The sequence below is a fragment of the Penicillium mononematosum genome, assembly GCF_028829835.1.
Source record: "Penicillium mononematosum strain IBT 11891 chromosome Unknown utg000003l:1.0-8172316.0:1.0-8177699.0, whole genome shotgun sequence".
NCBI lineage: Eukaryota > Fungi > Ascomycota > Eurotiomycetes > Eurotiales > Aspergillaceae > Penicillium > Penicillium mononematosum.
Window position 1 is genome coordinate 8,159,178 of NW_026643273.1, and position 18,150 is coordinate 8,177,327.

General features: G+C 45.8%; 5 protein-coding genes across 5 annotated transcripts; 3 read left to right on the top strand and 2 right to left on the bottom strand.

Moving 5' to 3' along the window:
• Window positions 1–295: 295 nt before the first annotated feature.
• Window positions 296–2,458, top strand: N7519_008103 (RNA exonuclease; the record flags this gene model as incomplete). The annotated part of the gene is made up of 1 exon (XM_057294879.1): window positions 296–2,458. One exon carries the CDS (start codon window positions 296–298, stop codon window positions 2,456–2,458), a length of 2,163 nt encoding a protein of 720 aa, XP_057149690.1.
• A 413-nt stretch (window positions 2,459–2,871) lies between these two features.
• On the top strand, window positions 2,872–6,273 carry N7519_008104 (Glucose-methanol-choline oxidoreductase N-terminal; the record flags this gene model as incomplete). Its single annotated transcript, XM_057294880.1, has 5 exons — window positions 2,872–3,165; window positions 3,216–3,453; window positions 4,364–4,696; window positions 4,787–6,001; window positions 6,059–6,273. Coding segments are annotated over 5 exons (2,295 nt in total), but the record flags the coding sequence as incomplete, so codon positions are not given.
• Window positions 6,274–6,426: 153 nt separating this feature from the next.
• N7519_008105 (uncharacterized protein) lies at window positions 6,427–6,759 on the top strand (the record flags this gene model as incomplete). The annotated part of the gene is made up of 2 exons (XM_057294881.1): window positions 6,427–6,531; window positions 6,592–6,759. The coding sequence occupies 2 exons, from the start codon at window positions 6,427–6,429 to the stop codon at window positions 6,757–6,759; spliced, it is 273 nt and encodes a 90-aa protein (XP_057149692.1).
• A 1,627-nt stretch (window positions 6,760–8,386) lies between these two features.
• On the bottom strand, window positions 8,387–9,074 carry N7519_008106 (putative metalloproteinase; the record flags this gene model as incomplete). Its single annotated transcript, XM_057294882.1, has 2 exons — window positions 8,387–8,418; window positions 8,474–9,074. The coding sequence occupies 2 exons, from the start codon at window positions 9,072–9,074 to the stop codon at window positions 8,387–8,389; spliced, it is 633 nt and encodes a 210-aa protein (XP_057149693.1).
• Window positions 9,075–12,342: 3,268 nt separating this feature from the next.
• N7519_008107 (sugar porter family MFS transporter) lies at window positions 12,343–14,201 on the bottom strand (the record flags this gene model as incomplete). Its single annotated transcript, XM_057294883.1, has 4 exons — window positions 12,343–12,636; window positions 12,684–13,608; window positions 13,669–13,998; window positions 14,086–14,201. The coding sequence occupies 4 exons, from the start codon at window positions 14,199–14,201 to the stop codon at window positions 12,343–12,345; spliced, it is 1,665 nt and encodes a 554-aa protein (XP_057149694.1).
• Between the last annotated feature and the right edge of the window lie 3,949 nt (window positions 14,202–18,150).

The following is an 18,150-nucleotide window of genomic DNA, read 5'->3' on the forward strand; positions in this document are numbered from 1 at the left end:
AGTCGAGAAGCGAAGAAGACGTGACAGAGGAATGGCGTGACGGATACCTAAAATAAGCCCCCCTGCACGGCGATCCCAGATTTCCAATCTTCCGGTTATCAGATCGTTTGGCGTCTCTGGCGTCTCTGGCGTGCCGTTTGCTTTATGTAAGCCGGAAAAGTCTGCGATACCGGGTAAGCTATTCTCCATCTAGCACGTGACTTTAATAATTTATATCATGTGATCTTATCGCGCGGTATCATGGTGAATTTCCATGCCGGGAGTTCAGCGATGACACTGCAAATCCGAAGACAACATGGGAAAAGACAGGAAGAGAAAGCTCAGCCCAGACGACCCAACTGGTCAACCCACTCCTCAGGGATTTGGTGTGGCTGATACCTTGTCCCGTCTACAGAGCGATAACCCGAGCAGCGAAGGTTCGAATGGGAGTCATGCGTCAAAGAAGCGCAAAAGAGTCGATGGCGAGAAAGTTAAATACCCGGATCTCACATACGCCGATGGGAAATTACTGTCACCTATCCGGATCGCTGATCTCCAGGGGTTGCTCCTCTATTGCTTCGCCGACGGCATCGCACCCCAATGGATCTCCATGAAGCATTCTGGGCATGTGCGCAAGGTGGTTGTACTGATGGTGCCTGGCCTAGAGATGGGCATGTTCGATGGGACAATCTCTGTGCAGCGAGAATCAGCGACCGGGGAGCAAGAGACACAAGAGCCCAAGATGAATGCGCCGGGAGACACCGAGGAGGTACCCAAAGACGAGCACGCTGCTGATTACGAGCGATGGAAACAGGGCCTCCCATTGCCGGACCGGTCGCATCGCTTCAATCCTCGATCTATCACACGTGAAACCCTCCCCGCGCCACTTCAGCCCCTGGCCGACATGTTTCCTCATATCTGGCCTGTGAAGGCGCCGGGCGACAACAAATACAATAAGGTCCATTCGCCACTGCAAGCGATTCTTATGTCCGCGCCACCAAAGACCAAGAATGATGACTCCCGTACCAAGGGCGCCCGACCCGCAAAGGTAGAGAAAGGCTTCGTTCCGAAACGAACACCAATCACAGCGTTTGTCACTTCACGCGAGGATCTACTGGAAAACGATTTTATCTTGCATCCTGTTTTCTTCACTTCCGATGATGAAAAATCTTCCCAGTTGGAGGCTCGACGGCGAGGCGGGCACTCGGTGGAAGATGGATGGGTAGATACCCAAGTGCCAACTCTGGAGTCTGCTCAACCACCCGATGCTGAAATCGAAAGTGGTAGTGTCACTGTTGGTCGAGATGTTTTTGCGCTGGACTGTGAGATGTGTATTACTGAGGGGGGTCAGTCCGAACTCACACGCATCAGCATGGTCGGCTGGGACGGCGAGGTGGTCCTTGATGAACTAGTCAAACCAGCACGGCCAGTGATCAACTATCTCACACGTTACTCTGGGATTACCCCCGAAATGCTCGAGCCGGTCACCACGACCCTCCATGATATTCAGCAACGGCTGTTGGCTCTTCTCACGCCGCGTGCCATACTCGTGGGACACTCCCTTAATTCCGACCTCACAGCACTCAAGCTTGTCCACCCGTTCATTGTCGATACCAGCATCATTTACCCACACCCACGTGGTCCGCCCCTTAAATGTAGCCTGAAATGGCTCACCCAGAAATACCAAAACAAGCAGATACAAAGTGGAATGGCCGGGCATGACTCCATTGAGGATGCCCGTGCTGTTCTTGAACTTGTGAAGTTGAAGTGCGAGAAAGGTGAGCGATGGGGCACGAGTGATGTTTCCAACGAGAGCATATTCCGTCGACTCTCGCGCTCTACTCGACCGAGTCATCTCCCTCGTCCTGGTGAGGAACGAACAGGAGCAGTGGTTGACTGGGGCAACCCGGAACGTGGGTTTGGCGCCCAAGCTACTGTCTCGATTGGATGCCGGGATGACGATGCAGTCGTCAGGGGTGTTTCCGCGGTGATCAATGGCGACGAGTCCAATCCCTCCATTCCAGCAGGTGGTGTTGACTTTGCCTGGGCTCGCATTCGTGATCTCGAATATCTTCGTGGTTGGTGCAGCCGCCTGCCTGACCCAAACAACGCCAACGAGTCCACAGCCCTTTTCCCTCCTCCTGAAGAAACCACACCGACCACAACCTCTGGCAGTGGGGACTCGACAGATCTTCCGCAACCTGACGTTTTGGCTGACACTGTCTCCCGAACTGTCTCCAATATCTCACGCATATATGACTCTCTCCCTCCATGCACCCTTTTCATAGTTTATTCCGGGACAGGCGATCCACGTGAAGTGAGCCGTTTGCAGTCCATCCACAAGAAGCACCGCGAGGAGTTCCGATCTGGCAAGCCATGGGATCAGCTGACCTATAAATGGACCGATGTTGAGGAACAGGCTCTAAAGAAGGCTTGTGAGCGTGCTCGTGACGGTTGCGGATTTATGTGTATCAAATGATGAGGCTAAAGCTAGACATGCTCATATTTCCCATGTCTTATGGGCCTTCCATCCCCGTTGTATCATGATCCTCACCTGCTGTTAAGATGAAATCGTGCTTGCTTTATCACAATTGAAATAGCAAGAAGCTACGCGGTATAAAATTCAAGAAAAGAAAATCAAAAGAAAAGTTCCTTTGGGCGGTGGAAAATGGGATATTTAAAACCAGCTCTAGAAAGAGGAATTGATAGAATTCAAACTTGATTCCTACCTAGGTATACCATACGCAAAATTGTCAACGTAATTCGAGGTGTACGTATGTAGCTTTGTAGGTCTTAACACTTTATTCGTATATGAGACGTTAAGTTCCCCCCGTTTTTACTGACCGTATTTATATATATTGTCTTGAATATCACCTCGGTAGGCGTGAATAGACCCCACCTGAATTCGGTGGGGCGGAAATGAGAGATTTCTCCAACCGACACCAACCTCTCGCACTGGCAATGAATCCCTTCACGCGGCCAAGTGCACCCTGGCACCTAGTTGGCCTTGCATCCGAATTCCCGAGCATCGATGATGATTCTCGGATTGTGCCGAGATGCAAAGCTTTCAATATCCCCAAGACAAACGACACTATAGAGCCAGTCGAAGATATTGACCTACCAGGAGAACTGAAGGACCAAGTGCTAGTGTTCAAATACAAGGGCAAATATCATGCCATTGATCATGTGAGTTAGAAACTCCATTTAATCAGAAGGACTGAGCTCATCCTCGCTAGCAATGCCCCCACTCGTCGTTCCCACTTTCACGGGGCAACCTCTTTGATATTGAAGACTTTGGTATCGTGCTGAGCGCAGGTCTGACATGTCCCAAGCACGGTTGGTCGTTTGATATATTCTCTGGGCGCGCTGATCGCGGCAACTACACACTCAAGGTGTGGGAGGTGCAGCTGCGCGACTCATCGGCACCTGGGGGTACAGACCAAGAGGTTTGGGTGAGGCGGAAACAAAGAATTGGTTAACACTGGCCATTTTCCCCTGGTGAATTATCATAAGAAGTGCATGCAGGCTGAGTTGACCAGCGTATGGTCAATAGCTTGGCACCGATATTTCTTCTCACCGAAAAAGATCTCAGGAGTCCAGGACTACATGGTTCTCCCTCGAGTGATTGAATGTAAACGAGATATCCAACTTACTCCTCGCGTCTTGATCCAACTGTCTAAGCCGGAATATTCATATGGGTAGTGTCGATCCCTGATTTGGGCTCAGGATTGAATGAGACCAATATATCAACATTGTACCTCGGTAGATCTCCGACAGCTTTACTCTTTCGTGAATTATAAGGGGCATGAAGTCTCTGTATGGAGGACGGTCGAAGATATCAAAGCCGGAGAGAGAGGGGGGAAATAGCATTTCTGTGGTTGTTTGTATCTGATGAGATGTCTGCAAGGTTGAAGCCATTGATAGTGAATGTCGCACCATTTCTTTCATTATTGAGATCCATTGAGTAGCATTCTTCTCGAGATGCCAATTTTAGTTCGACATTGCGAACAAATCTGCCTCGTTGGTGTGCCGTACAACTGGTCTGTACGTGATGCACCTGATGGTCCATATCAATTTCTTTTCTTTTCTTTTCTTCTTTGTTCCCCATTTCGATTTATATTATTTGTTTTCCTCCCTATATTGTACTTTTGATATTCTACAGGTTCCTATTGCACGTGGAGAATGGAGCCAACATTCCAACTGCCGACCTGGCAACCCCATCGCCACTAACGGGGTTGATTAAGTATGTGGGATTACCCTTCTGAGCGCTGTTTAGACATTGTACATGTACTTATGTACGTTGTACAAACAAACTACTCGACTCGCAACAAAGTATCCCCCACATTTTGTCAGTCGGGTCTCTATTTCACCATGCTCCTGTCAGCTATTGCCTGTGCAATTTTTTGGCTATGTGCAGTGGATGCGAAGAATCAAGATGGCTCAGCTTCACGATATGATTTTGTTATTGTTGGTGGAGGTACTAGCGGATTGGTTGTTGCTAATCGACTTTCAGAGATGAAAGGTTTCACCGTGGCAGTGATCGAAGCTGGAGATTCAGTCCTCAAAAATGCTAACGTCACTGCCGTGACGGGTTATGGCCAAGCATTTGGGACGGAAATCGACTGGGCCTACCAAACCGAAGATCAAACATATGCAGGGGGGTCGAAGCAGATTATCCGTGCTGGAAAAGCCATCGGTGGTACAAGCACTATAAATGGTAATTGTCCTAATCCTGGATGTCCAGTGGAATCAATCTGTGGGGATCTATTTGGTGTATGTTGAGCTTGCTAACTCGGACTTCACATAGGGATGTCGTACACTCGAGCGCAAAAAGTTCAAATTGATGCCTGGGAACAAGTCGGAAACGAGGGTTGGAATTGGGACAACCTTTTCACGTACTATAAGAAATCAGAAGAGTTCCAGGTGCCCACACCAGAACAAGTTGCTCGTGGCGCCGATTATTACATCGCCTATCATGGGGAACATGGCCCGCTCAAAGTCGGTTGGCCCCAAGCAATGACAAACAGCAGCGTGCTACCCCAGCTCGATGAGACCTTTCAGCAACTAGGTCTCCCCTACAACAGGGATTGCAATGGTGGTAGCATGGTGGGACTCACGGTCCATCCTAATACCGTCGACAGCGAGGCCAATCTTCGGCATGATGCAGCCAGGGCTTACTATTGGCCCTACCAACATCGTCCTAATCTCAAAATTATATCAAACACTTCTGCGAATAAGATCATCTGGGAAAGTGATTCCCGCAATGAGGCCGTTGCTGTTGCAGTGGAAGTTATCGGGGTCAACGGAGTTGAGACGATCTACGCGTCGAAGGAGGTAATTCTGTCGGCTGGGTCCCTCAGATCACCTATGCTTTTGGAGCTGTCTGGCATTGGGAATCCTGGTATTCTCCGCCAGTTTGACATCCCCGTCCAAGTCAACATTTCCACGGTCGGTGAGAACTTGCAGGATCAGACCAACAATGGCTTCTCTTATGAAGGGAACGAGTTCTGGCTTGGTTCGCCGACATTTTCCGCTCTACCATCAGCCGATGATATATTCGGTGAGAATGCTCCCACCATTGCGTCTGATGTTAACTCAAGCCTCGCGGATTACGCAAAAAGAGTGTCGGAACATTCCAACGGTGCAGTCGAAGAAGCCAATGTTCTAGCTGCTTTTCAACTCCAGCACGATCACATATTCAAATCACAAGTTCCGTACGCGGAGATTGTGCTTCTGCCCATCGGAAACTCGTTTTCCAGTGAATACTGGCCTCTTCTTCCTTTCTCAAGAGGAAGTGTCCACATAAACTCCACAGACGGCTCCCAACCACCTTCTATCAATCCCAATTACTTTATGTTCGGACAGGACCTGAAAGCCCATGCTGATGTGGCTCGGTATATCCGCAAGACATTCAGTACCCCACCTCTGATAACCATTGTGGGAGAAGAATTGGCACCAGGACGAAAGCATGTTCCAGAAAATGCATCGGACTCTATATGGGAAGGTTGGGTTAAGTCAAAATGTTTGTCATGTCTCCTTTACAAGTTCGAGCTCGAGAATATTGACTGAGCCCCTTCAGATAGGTCAAACTTCCACCCGGTTGGCACTGCCAGCATGTTGCCTCGGGATAAAGGTGGTGTTGTCGACGCTGAGCTTAGGGTTTACGGTACTAAAAATGTTCGAGTGGTTGATGCTTCTGTCTTGCCCTTCCAACTTACTGGCCACCTTACCAGCACTATTTATGCCGTGGCCGAGAGAGCGTCTGACCTGATCAAGAAACGATATATATTTTAGGTGAATTATTCAGCAATCCCTTGGTTTTGCTTTTTGGTGTTGATGGCTTTACCGATACCATCCTGGGTTTACACATTAGTGAATATTATATTTCGTTAGCGTTATGTCGTCATAATTTATACATATGGGTCTAGAAAATGGGAGTTTTCCGCTATGCAGAAGAGAACCCTCGCCTCGCCAGTGAAGTTACCCCTAGCCCAGCCGGGGACGCGCGAAGGGGCCTGCGGAGCTGCGCGTTATTCTTCGGGTAGTTGTGGGGTATACAGTGCAGTGCAAGTGTTTCACGGGTTCGTTTTCGCATACAGGAAAGGTGTGTAGGGCGCCGATGAGGAGGTCGGTGTGTTGTTGGTGGTTGAGGGCTTCGGTATGGGGCGGGGTGAACGCGAGCCAAGAGTTGAATTTTGGTATAGAAAATTCAAGGTTGAGACTTCGGCTTGCTGGGAGGTGCGAGAGCGAGGCGTTGTGGTTTTCCTCATTGATGTTTAGTTGGGGTCGGGCAGACTAGCGCGGGTCGAGGAAGCTGTGGAAGATTGTTGGGTCGAGCCTGTCCGTGAGGCGGTACAGTTCGTGCCTGATGCTCAACCTGGGCATGCGAAGGATGGATATATCGATTTGGTCGTGCATAAGGGGTATAATCACTTTGCCTACTTGAACCCCGTGTGTGACTTGACGCCACCCTGGAATCTGACCTCGGGGAGGTAGGAGGTTGTGGATGCTCTGTTGGCGGTTGATCTTATTTTCTGGCCGTGGAGTATGCCCCCAGCGACATCTCTATAGAATCAGCTTGGATGAGCGTGTAATGTAAGTGGGAATGTTCCTTTCCTGAGAGTGATGCCACTCAGGCTGTTATAACGTACACACATATATCCATGTGTCCTGTCATCGGGCTGATACGTGAAAACTGCTGGACCTAGGAAGAGATGGGCCGCGTTGCGATAGACGGAGGCGTCCCTGCCGCGATGGGTACCATGGAATAGGAGGCAGCACTCTTAGTTTAAAGCCCCATCGACTTGGGGGAGAGACGTCAGCTAGATACGCGTCCGCTCAGCATGCGGTCGGTCACCTTTATTCGAGGTGATTCACGTTGTAACTTTCAATGTCTACGCATTGCTGCCCAGGAAGGTAACTCTGGCACCAGAGAGTAGTCTTAGGGATGGACCAACTTCTGGAGAATCGGTTTGACGTTTCCGACTGTGAACTGTAGATGCAGCAGCCAGGCTTGCCGGGTAACAGTCGCTTTTGCAGGTCACCAATAGTGGACATTCAGTTATGGCGACTGACCCTCAGCTAGTTGCCGATGAAATTCTCGCTGCCTGGGACTGCAGCCTGTAGCTCATACTCTGTAACAACCATATTATATACTTGTGTTGGCAGGAGGCTTGTTGTAGAAACCGCGTGGCATAGGCAGCTAAGGAAAAAATAAGAAATATGTCCACAGGACTTTAGGGACGCAGAAGCAGTCAATACTATCTTGATTAGTATCAAGTGAACAGAGGCGTAGCATTCCCTAAAAGTCACGGAAGTGGACCACATATAATGTATCCGATTAGGTGACACCTATGCTCGCATGCTTAAGCATGACACTGCGAGTGACCATTGTAAGAAGTTATGAAAGTCTCTCACACTACGCAGAATGAACTGTATCCTAACCAGGAACCACAGGCTGCCGCAATTCTCTTAGATCAAGACCCATTAACAAGAAGCAGCCGCGAGATGTGTGCAAAGCTCTCGGTGAATGGGCGGTCGACCCATATATTTCCTCGAAATACCTGAAGGAAGCCTCCCAGCTAGATGACGCAAACGTAGGAATCCTTTATGGGCTGCTCCAGTGATATGATACCAGCGAAAAGGAGGGCGATGCGGGTCCATAATTCAACCTGATCACTGGGTCTTTTACTTTCGTGGATACATATATATGGTAATGATGAAATTTCTTCGTGCTGAGACTCAGGAGTCTCGTGAACGTATACTACAACGGTGTATCCCCTTTGTGACGAAATGAACGAGAGCGACCGCCAAGGATAATCAAATGCAAGCTCGACAGCAAACCTGACGGCCGCTTAACCCCGATAATAAACGCTCTTGACACACTTTCTGTTCTCAAAGAAACTGCTTAGTTGGTGATATCGCAGTTGAGGAAAGCCGCTTAGGAATAGCGTTAGTAATGCACTCTTTTCGTGGAAATAGTGGAGAAACTTACACTTGGAGAAGAAAGCATAGCTCTCAGCATTCTCAAGAGCGGACGAAGAGCTCAAACCATGAACTGCTTCATAGCCATACGTCTCAGGGCCGAAGATGCCTTTGGTATGGGCCATCTCATGCAAGCTAGAGGTGGCCTGATCCAGAACACTGCAGCTGTTCGACCAGGCAGAGAACTTGGTGAAGTACGCAGGGCAGGTCCGGATTCTTCCGTAGGTTCCGTCCGTCTCGCCGTAGGCAGTCATGGTGAAAGAGTGGGTGTCAACGCAGTTGATGCCCTCCGGAGTGCAGTAGTAGCTTACGACACCTTGCTTTCCGTTCGTGGCCTCCGTGGCGATCTTCTCCAAGACGCCCGCGACGCGGTTGCGGGATTGAGCGTTGTTGGTCTTGAAGAAGCTCTGGAAGAGGCTGTACGAGTATTCGGATTCGCTCTGAATGAGGTTGGCGCCTGCATGGGCCATCTTTGCAGCCTGGGCGAGTGCGTTGTTGATCGCTTGCACTCCCTCATCATTGCAGTTTTCAAGGGTAGCGCGCGTGTCGAGAGGGCTGGCGACAGCACCCGCGATAAGAGGGAGAGCGACAAGGGCCTGGAAGAAATGCATTTTGATGGTAATGGAAATAGAAATTTAACGAGGGTGAAAGATTGGATAAGGAGTAACGATTGACAGCCACCGGGGCGTACTTTGAACGAGAGTATGGGAGATAGAAAGAAAAGAAGAAACGGTTAATTAAGGAGAAGGCTTTCGACTGAGCGACTTTCGTCGATCTTTTATACCAGCTCAAGGTGACCTGATGGTTTTGTCCCTGACAGACACAGCCCTAGCCGTTTCATTAGGTTCCATTGATCTTTCTCTCGATTTTCGCTCCGTGTTTCACCATGGTCGTGCCGATCGTGCGAATAGATCCGTCAGAAGGCAGAAACCATGTCAGACCCACCGGCCCCGTAATCCAGTGGTGCCGTGCCTTCAACGGAGTAGTCGGAACTCACGTTGTTGACAGAACCTTCAAATGGCTGGGGACTTGTTTCGCTTTGCATCCTGTAGTCATAGTCCACTTCAACCGTGTTACATCCACTGTGCTGTAACCCTCGCGATAACAGCCAAGTCTCGCTTGATTCAAGAACCTTGCTCCTACCATGCCATGGATGAGGCCTTCACGGCATGGGAGCTCTGCGTTAGAATGGTGCATTCCTCCAGGGCTGCCGAGGTAGTCTCCTAGATCACTGCTTAACTAAGAGGAAAAAGATCCATCTCGAGGTTCATGGGTGGATAAGGCGGATTTACAAATCTGAGACAAGGAACTAGGTCGTCTCCGCAGAATGAGGGATTCCGACCAGATAAGAAAAGTTTTCAACCCCCTAAGATCTGCTTATGGAAGTTGTTTAGAGGCCACATTCTAGATTGGCAGTTTATCTAAAACCATAATTGGCTACTCCGTACGGAGTACGGAGTACGGAGTGGAAATATACGGAGTAAAGAGAACTCCAGAGTACTTGGGGTGTGCCAGTTCGAAACAGTTAATTTAGAGTTCCGTAGCGGATTGGCCCCTGGCGATCAGAAGTTTGAGACCATTTCCACTCGCTTTCCCGCGGGATACTCTCCATTAAGTGACCTATCGATTCTGACGCGTGGATGGGGGATACGTAGAACACTAGGGCATAGGAGAGAGACATGCCTATACCTAGTTTCTAAATTTGTCGGATTACTACAACATACATACATTGTGCTCATACAAAACAATTCTGTACTCCCGGAAAACCTTGCTCCACTATTTCTTCCAAAGAAATAATGGTATTATTGTAGTGTCCAGCTTAAAGAGGGTATGGTATCTAAACGTTGTCACCGCAAGAAAAGACGCCTGAAATTTCGCCCTCACGGTAAGCGCTCTTGATACCTAGGGTTGTTGCATACATGGTACCTCCCACTATTATTAAACCGCTTGAGATGATTTGAACCAATCTACTGAAAACATTGGGTAAATAACCATTTTATTATTAGCTGACGCGAAAGCCGCCGTGGAAATTCCCAAATATCTGCCGTTAGAATCATATCAATAACTGGTGAACTTCCACAATACTCGTGTGCCGGGCCTCCGACACAAAAGGTTATCGGAGTCAATTCCTCTGGTTCGATTGTGTTTGTGGTGACCAAGACAAAGAGTACCATCGAAAAGATAGACGAGATTACCACCACACCCGGAGTTGACGTCCTGTTGGTCGGTCCAAACGACTTAGCTAGTGAGCTAAGTGTTGCAGGAAATTTTGAAAGTGAATAATACAGCTCTGGCGTCACAAAGGTTCCAAAGGTTGCAAGCCGGAATCAAAAAGTTTTTTGGGTTTACAGGAGCCTATCACAATCCTATTATTCACAACTGGGTGATTAACGAGCTCGGTGCTCGATTCATTATAGAACAACAAGATTCACAATTACAGCCAACGGTGCAAGGGAATGCGCTCTTTACTTAGAGCAAATTCATAAATAAAGACTCATGCGAGTAGAGATGTTTGTTCTCACTTCGTTCTCTCTTAATTCTCTACGTGCTGGGTGCTGGATTTGTCACGCAACCAAAGGGGAATTCTCTCCTTCTCTATCCGTCCGTTTTTTTTCTTAGCAATTCCAGCTACATTATTTCTAGCGATTTCTATTGTAGTGAGATTCCATGAGTTTAGGAGCCTCTCTTTTGATAGGCAACTCCGACGGCAAAGTATACCTAATGATCTGGAATTCTCCATAGCTATAGTTACGCGATCTCTCTATTCTTGCCTCCATTAGACTAGCCCATTTTGGACGAGGTAGTGACTCTCCTTTATCTATCAAGAGAGACGGTTGCTTTGTATGCTCGCAAAAATATCGAAGGCCCCAGTTCCCTACTTTTGTCGGAAGATCCGAGTACGATTCCTCATCACTGCTCTCGTTCCCATTCCATTCCCATTCCCTACCTATTCATCTGCTCAATTCCCTCCTCCATCTTGGAGTTGCCCCTAGTTCACCCAATTCTCGGTTTTCCGTCCCTTTTCTAGCTCTATGCTATTACGTCTTTCTCCAATATAGTAAACCCTAGTTCCCTGTTGACAGTTTTGGTCTATACAATCCCATCCAAGGATAAGCAAAACCATTTCCCCGAAACTCCTGCAATTTGCTACTACCTAAGTCCCGTCTCGATTATGAACGCCCTACCGTTCTCTACAGTACCTCGTGATATTGTGTCGAAGTCCTCGAAGGGTAACTCCGACGAGGCATAGCGATATCCGCTTCCTCCCCGTCCACAGGTGAAATGTAGCGGAAGAACGGACACTACAGCCTGCGTCAATATTAGGACGATGCAGACAGCGCTTCGAATATTCGTGGACCCAATACAATGATTTTGAGACATGCTTGGCTCTTATGAAGATTCTAAGCATGCTGTGGTTTTTTCTAAGCACCATCAACTTGACCGACTGACGCAAAGTACGACCCTGCATCCTCCCCTGCCAACCGAAGCATGCACACACGTGCCGCCAGCACGTTGTGCCACATTGATAAACCACCTAACGGTCAATGCAAAATAGTTGTAATGACTACCATTCGTGGTTCCAGCTACTCTGTACCTAGGTAGGTACATTTAGATGAACATTTTTGTGCCCAACCATTGCCCTTAGTGGAGCAGATGCGGGGCGGCCCCTGCAACCTTAATCTTAATTTGGTGACACAAATCGTTACCAAACGTCTTCGGTGGGATCTATACCACATACTTGGAGGTCGCACATGGAATGAGTTCAACAGACTAGCCGACCGAGGCCAGATACTTTGATTTCGCAGAATCCTTAGAAGAGAGAGATCCACCAGCAGATACATAGGCACCAAAGCAGAAAGGACAGCACGAATTAGTGTTTCAACGAATCACACTCTTTCCGTGAGTAACCATCTCTTTCTCGACTTCCAGTGCAGCGTCGTGCTCTATCGCGATGTCTCGGCGTGCCTCATCCAGCAAAATCATGTCCGTCTCTCCTACGCGACTCTTGAAAACTCGATCCATCTCCTCCAGTGTCGCACCCTTGGTTTCTGGAAGGAAGAAATAAATCCAGACAATACTAGCAGCAAGGAAGACGGCAAAGAAGATATAGGTGCCCCACCTCCAAGTCTGGAACATGGGTGGAACGAAGAAGGCCACAGCGAAGTTGTTGAGCTAAAATCGTGTTAGTACTGCTTGTAAACTCCGGCGCATGCACTTACCCAATTGCTTGAAGCGCCAAAAGATGCGCCCTTGGAGCGGATAGACAGGGGGAAAATCTCCGCTACAAGTGTCCATGATACTGGGCCCCATGTAGCACCAAATGCGCCGACATAGATCCAAATGAAAGCCACTGCAGCCCAACCAGCGTTTGAATGATTTTCGAAGTCGTTTCCAAACTTAGCGACAATGATGCCAACCAGGACCATGGAAATCCACATGACGGCCGAGCCAGTATAAAGCATGGGCTTTCGACCAACCCTGTCAATGAGAGGCATGGCTGGGAGAGTACATACGAAGAACACCACTCCAGTAACACCAGTAGCCAGTAGTGCCTGAGTCCCCCCAGTCAGGCCCAAACTCTGGAACACGGTGCTGGCGTAGTAGATGATAGCATCGATACCACTCCATTGCTGGAAGAACATGATAAGCCATGCAATTGCAACCCGCTTAAAGTTATCCCAGGTCCGGAATATTTGATAGTACTGAGCGAATTCGCGAACCAGGACACTTCCTTGCTCCTTGGCAGCAAGGTTTGGGAACGATTTTGCAAAGGACCGCTTCTCGAAGAGTCTCTCTGCCTCGATCTCCTTAAGTTCAGCCTGGATCAGCTCATGGTCCTCGGGTAAGTTGCGCAGGTAGGACAGGGTAGCAAGTGCCTCTTGAACTCTACCTCTTTTCACAAGCCAGCGGGGAGAGAATGGCAGCCACCAGATTCCACATGCAAGGAGCACGGCTGGAATGCCTTGGATAATAGAGGGGAGTCGCCAGGCCATGTCAGTTTGTGTTTCTCCAATGCCGCCGATGTTGTTACTTCCATATCCTATCCAGAATGATAACATGATGCCGAAAATTGTAGCAAATTGGTAGAATGAGACCAAGAACCCGCGAAGCTCGGGCGTTGATAATTCGGCGTTATAAAGGGGGCTTTGGGCACATAACGATTAGTTGGTGGGACCAAACCAAAGAAGAAAGATCAAAACTTACCCCACACCACTGAAGGTACCAACCCCAAGACCAGTGAAAAGTCTGCCAGCGTATAGCAAACCGGGCTTATGGTAGCTAGCTCCACAATAGAGATAGCTTCCGAGGACAACCCAACAACAGGCCGAGAACATCGTATACTTCCGGGAGAAAATCTCACCCAGAATTCCTGCTGACAGAGATCCAAAAATACCGCCCAGTTGCAAGATTGACGTGAGCCAGCCGGTCGCGCTAGAAGATTCTACGACGGTAGGGAAATTGTCTGTAAAGCGAGTCATAACAAGGGACTGGCCCAAGACTCCTTGTTGGTATCCATACTCAAATCCGCCAACTCTATGCTTAGTGTCAGGACTTGCGGTACGAAATTCAAGGGGAGTGCCACGAAAGTGCCACGAGAAGATCAATGTATCCGAAACTCACGATGCAAAGAGAGCAATGACCATTAGCTTAGGGTTATGCAATAGCGACGTCCAGCGATTCTTCATCGCCGCCTTGGCCCGAGAGTCCCTGTCTGACTCATCTGCCATTTCCGCCATATTGAAAATTGAAAATAAAATAAACAACCTGCAATTGTAGTCGTGGTTATCCCGATCGAAACCGAAGATGTCACAATATGACGACAAGCTCTCAAGTGAGTATGGTGGGTATAGCTCAATGTATTTATCTAAAATACTGCTGTATTATCAGACCATAGGAACAATAAGCCGTGGCTACAGTAACCCCCCCCCCCCCTTTGGACATGCCTGTTTTGGAAGTTGGTGCCACTTGGGAATACTGCGGGGTTTGCGGGGAAACCCCAGACGGCCACTTTGCGGGGTTTCATCCCCACGCTAAGTTCAGCTAAGGTAAGGCGGGCCAGTTCGAGCGGTGTTAGGCACTTCAGATTGCGGTGAATTTCACCCTGAACTAATTTGTTAATGCTAACCACCCTTGGCCCGCTTCTGGAGGCAGCCCTAAGCGCTACAAAACTATGGAAAATCCAGCAAGGTTCAGAAGGTAGACGAAGAATATTTTTGATTAATTCTATCCCATGGGGGTGGGCGCAGTCTAGTAGACTGGAATTAGGACTTTGGCTTAACTATGGGAGGAAAAAGTGGGGCCATGAGTAGACTAGAATACTTTTTACGAGTAGACTGGAATTCCTTCTCGTACGAGGATCGGTCTGAAAATTTGTAGAGATCTATTCTATATCTTAAAGAGTATAGTGTTCGAATTTTAGAGTCATTAACCTAGAAATAAAGGTGTGGTAGCCGATTAAAATTTTGAATTATTTTTAATAGGGTGCGACCGTATAATATATTAGGATATATTCACTACTATATATTAAATATATATTCTACCAATTCTACTATTTCGTATAATCTAACCACTTTAAATTAATAGGTAAATTTCGTATAAATTTATTTTGAATATACTAACTTTGTATAAATTTATCGTGAACCTATTCCTAGCTTCTCTAGGATTCTCCTTTTTCTATCTAAAGTCTTTATTTTATAGCCTCTACTTCGTATAAATTTATTATAAACCTATTCTTAGAGAAGCTTAGATTCTTCTTTTTCTATCTATAGTCTTTGTTTTAAAGCCTCTACTTCGTATAAATTTATTATAAATATAGCCTTAGCCCCTCTAGGATTCTTCTTTTTCTATCTATAGTCTTTGTTTTGAAGCCTCTACTTCGTATAAATTCATTATAAACCTATTCTTGGAGAAGCTAGGCTTCTTCTTTTTCTATCTAAAGTCTTTGTTTGTAGCCTCCACTTCGTACAAATTCATTATAAATATGGCCTTGGCCCCTCTAGGATTCTTCTTTTTCTATCTACAGTCTTTGTTTTGAAGCCTCCACTTTGTACAAATTTATTATAAACCTATTCCTAGAGAAGCTAGGCTTCTTCTTTTTCTATCTGAAGTCTTTATTTGCAGCCTCTACTTCGTATAAATTTATTATAAATATAGCCTTAGCCCCTCTAGGATTCTTCTTTTTCTATCTAAAGTCTTTCTTTTATAGCCTCCACTTCGTACAAATTCATCATTAATATAGCCTTGGCTTCTCTAGGATTCTTCTTTTTCCATCTATAGTCTTTATTTTGAAGCCTCCACTTCGTACAAATTTATCACTAACCTATTCTTAGCCCCTCTAGGATTCTTCTTTTTCTATCTAAAGTCTTTGTTTTGAAGCCTCTACTTTATACAAATTTATTATAAACCTATTCCTAGAGAAGCTAGGCTTCTTCTTTTTCTATCTGAAGTCTTTGTTTATAGCCTCTACTTCGTATAAATTCATTATGAATATAGCCTTAGCCCCTCTAGGATTCTTCTTTTTCTATCTACAGTCTTTGTTTTAAAGCCTCTACTTCGTATAAATTCATTATGAACCTATTCCTAGAGAAGCTAGGCTTCTTCTTTTTCTATCTATAGTCTTTGTTTTAAAGCCTCCACTTCGTATAAATTTATTATAAATATAGCCTTAGCCCCTCTAGGATTCTTCTTTTTCTATCTGTAGTCTTTATTTCGAAGCCTCCACTTCGTATAATTTATTATAAAACTATTCTTAGATTTTATTAACTAAGTGTATATTTAATCTCGCGCTTTATACGTCTACTCCTACTAGAATAGAAGTAAAGTAACTTTAGAGCTCTTCTCCCCCACTTATTATATAATTTCTTCTCTCTTATTATAGCTTCTATAGCTAGTGCTAGGCCTTCTAGAGGCCCGCCCCCCCCTTTAGGCGCACTTATCCGTATATCTAATAACCCTTTATAGGTTTTACTTTAGTCTTCTATATTACTTAATATCGTACGAAAGGCTACTACCGCCGAAGGTAGCGCCGAGTACTTTATAGTACGACTTATAGCCGCTAGTAATAGCGCCCTTCGCGAGCTTTACCGTACCCTAGAGTAGCGGGAGGTCTAGTCTTAGCTATCGTACGAGTTCTTAGTTAAGATAAAAAAGGACCGAACCCTAGTGATCTCGGCTAACTAGGTATATTCTCGTTTTCTTTTTATATCTTACCTATTCCTATTACTAACCCTCTCTTTAGATAGGTCTATAGTACGCGTCTATTATATATAAATAGACTTTTAATCGCGTCTTATAGAGTTCGTTTCCTAGTTATCTACTATAAATCCCGCTAAAGCTATCTATTTAGTAAATAAGTCGTACGATTACCTAGTACCTAGGAAGGCTGTTATATAAACTATAAGTGGAAGGAGTAGGCTACGTAGTATTATATATAAAATAGAGCGGAACCGCGATATATTCTATAGGTAAGCGCCCCTTTACTACCTCTAACCTGGGTAGAAGAGCTAATAGACTCGGACGAAGCTAATAATAATAGCGGTAGTAGTAGTAGTGGTAGTGGTAGTGGTGATAGTAGGGGCGGTAGCGCTATAGCTATAGTAGCGTAGGCTAGGGATCGTACGAGTGGTATATTTATACTAGTCTTAGATAGCGTAAAGGTGCTAGAATACGGAGTAAGAGTGAGATGGTTAATGGAGGGAATCTAGGGCTTTATACTTAGTTTATTTATATTTATCTTTACTTATTATTATATGAATAACTTCACTCTCTGCTTACCACGCTCTATTATAACTCTTTAGGATAAATGTACCTAGCTATTAACTCTTAGATTTATAACAATTTTAACTTCTTTAGCTATCCTATATATACTTTGTATGATTTACCTAGTAGTATTCTATCCTTAATTAGCTTTATTAACCTTTACCCCTATATTAGTTATCTACTAGCTTCACTTTTTCTCTTATATCGTTTACTTTATATACCCCTATCTATCTACTACTATATAGCCTTTTACCTATATACTATATTAGCTTCTCTCTTATTTGTACGATCTTAACTTACTTCGCCTAGCTTAGGAACTTTCATCCTATACTAGGTTAGTTATCTACTAGATTCACTTTTCACCTTTATCTCTCACTTTACCCCCTCCCCTTTTTATCTACCACTACCTAGCTTTATCTACTATCACCCTACCTTTTACCTATAGCCTATATCTATATCTATCTTATATATACGGTATCACCTTACTTCACTTTATTTATTAACCTTTATCCCCTACGTTAGTCACGTACTTAATTTAATACTAGGTCTTAGCTCTTACTTCACCCCCTCCCCTTTTTATCTACCACTACCTAGCTTCATCTACTATCACCCTACCTTTTACCTATAGCCTATATCTATATCTATCTTATACATATAGTATTACCTTACTTCTCTTTATTTATCAACCTTTATCCCCTATATTAATCATGTACCTAATTTAATAGTAGGTCTTATCTTACCACTTAGCTTCTTCTAACACCACTCCTTACATTTACTTTATATCCCTGGTCTATCTTTCTATAACTGTACGATATATAGGCTAGTTACTAACTTACCTTTAATAGTGCTTTAGTAAAAAACCTTAATATTAAAACTGCACGATAAACTAAGATAGACTTAGGCTTTAGGGTTTTTAGGGTTAGGCTT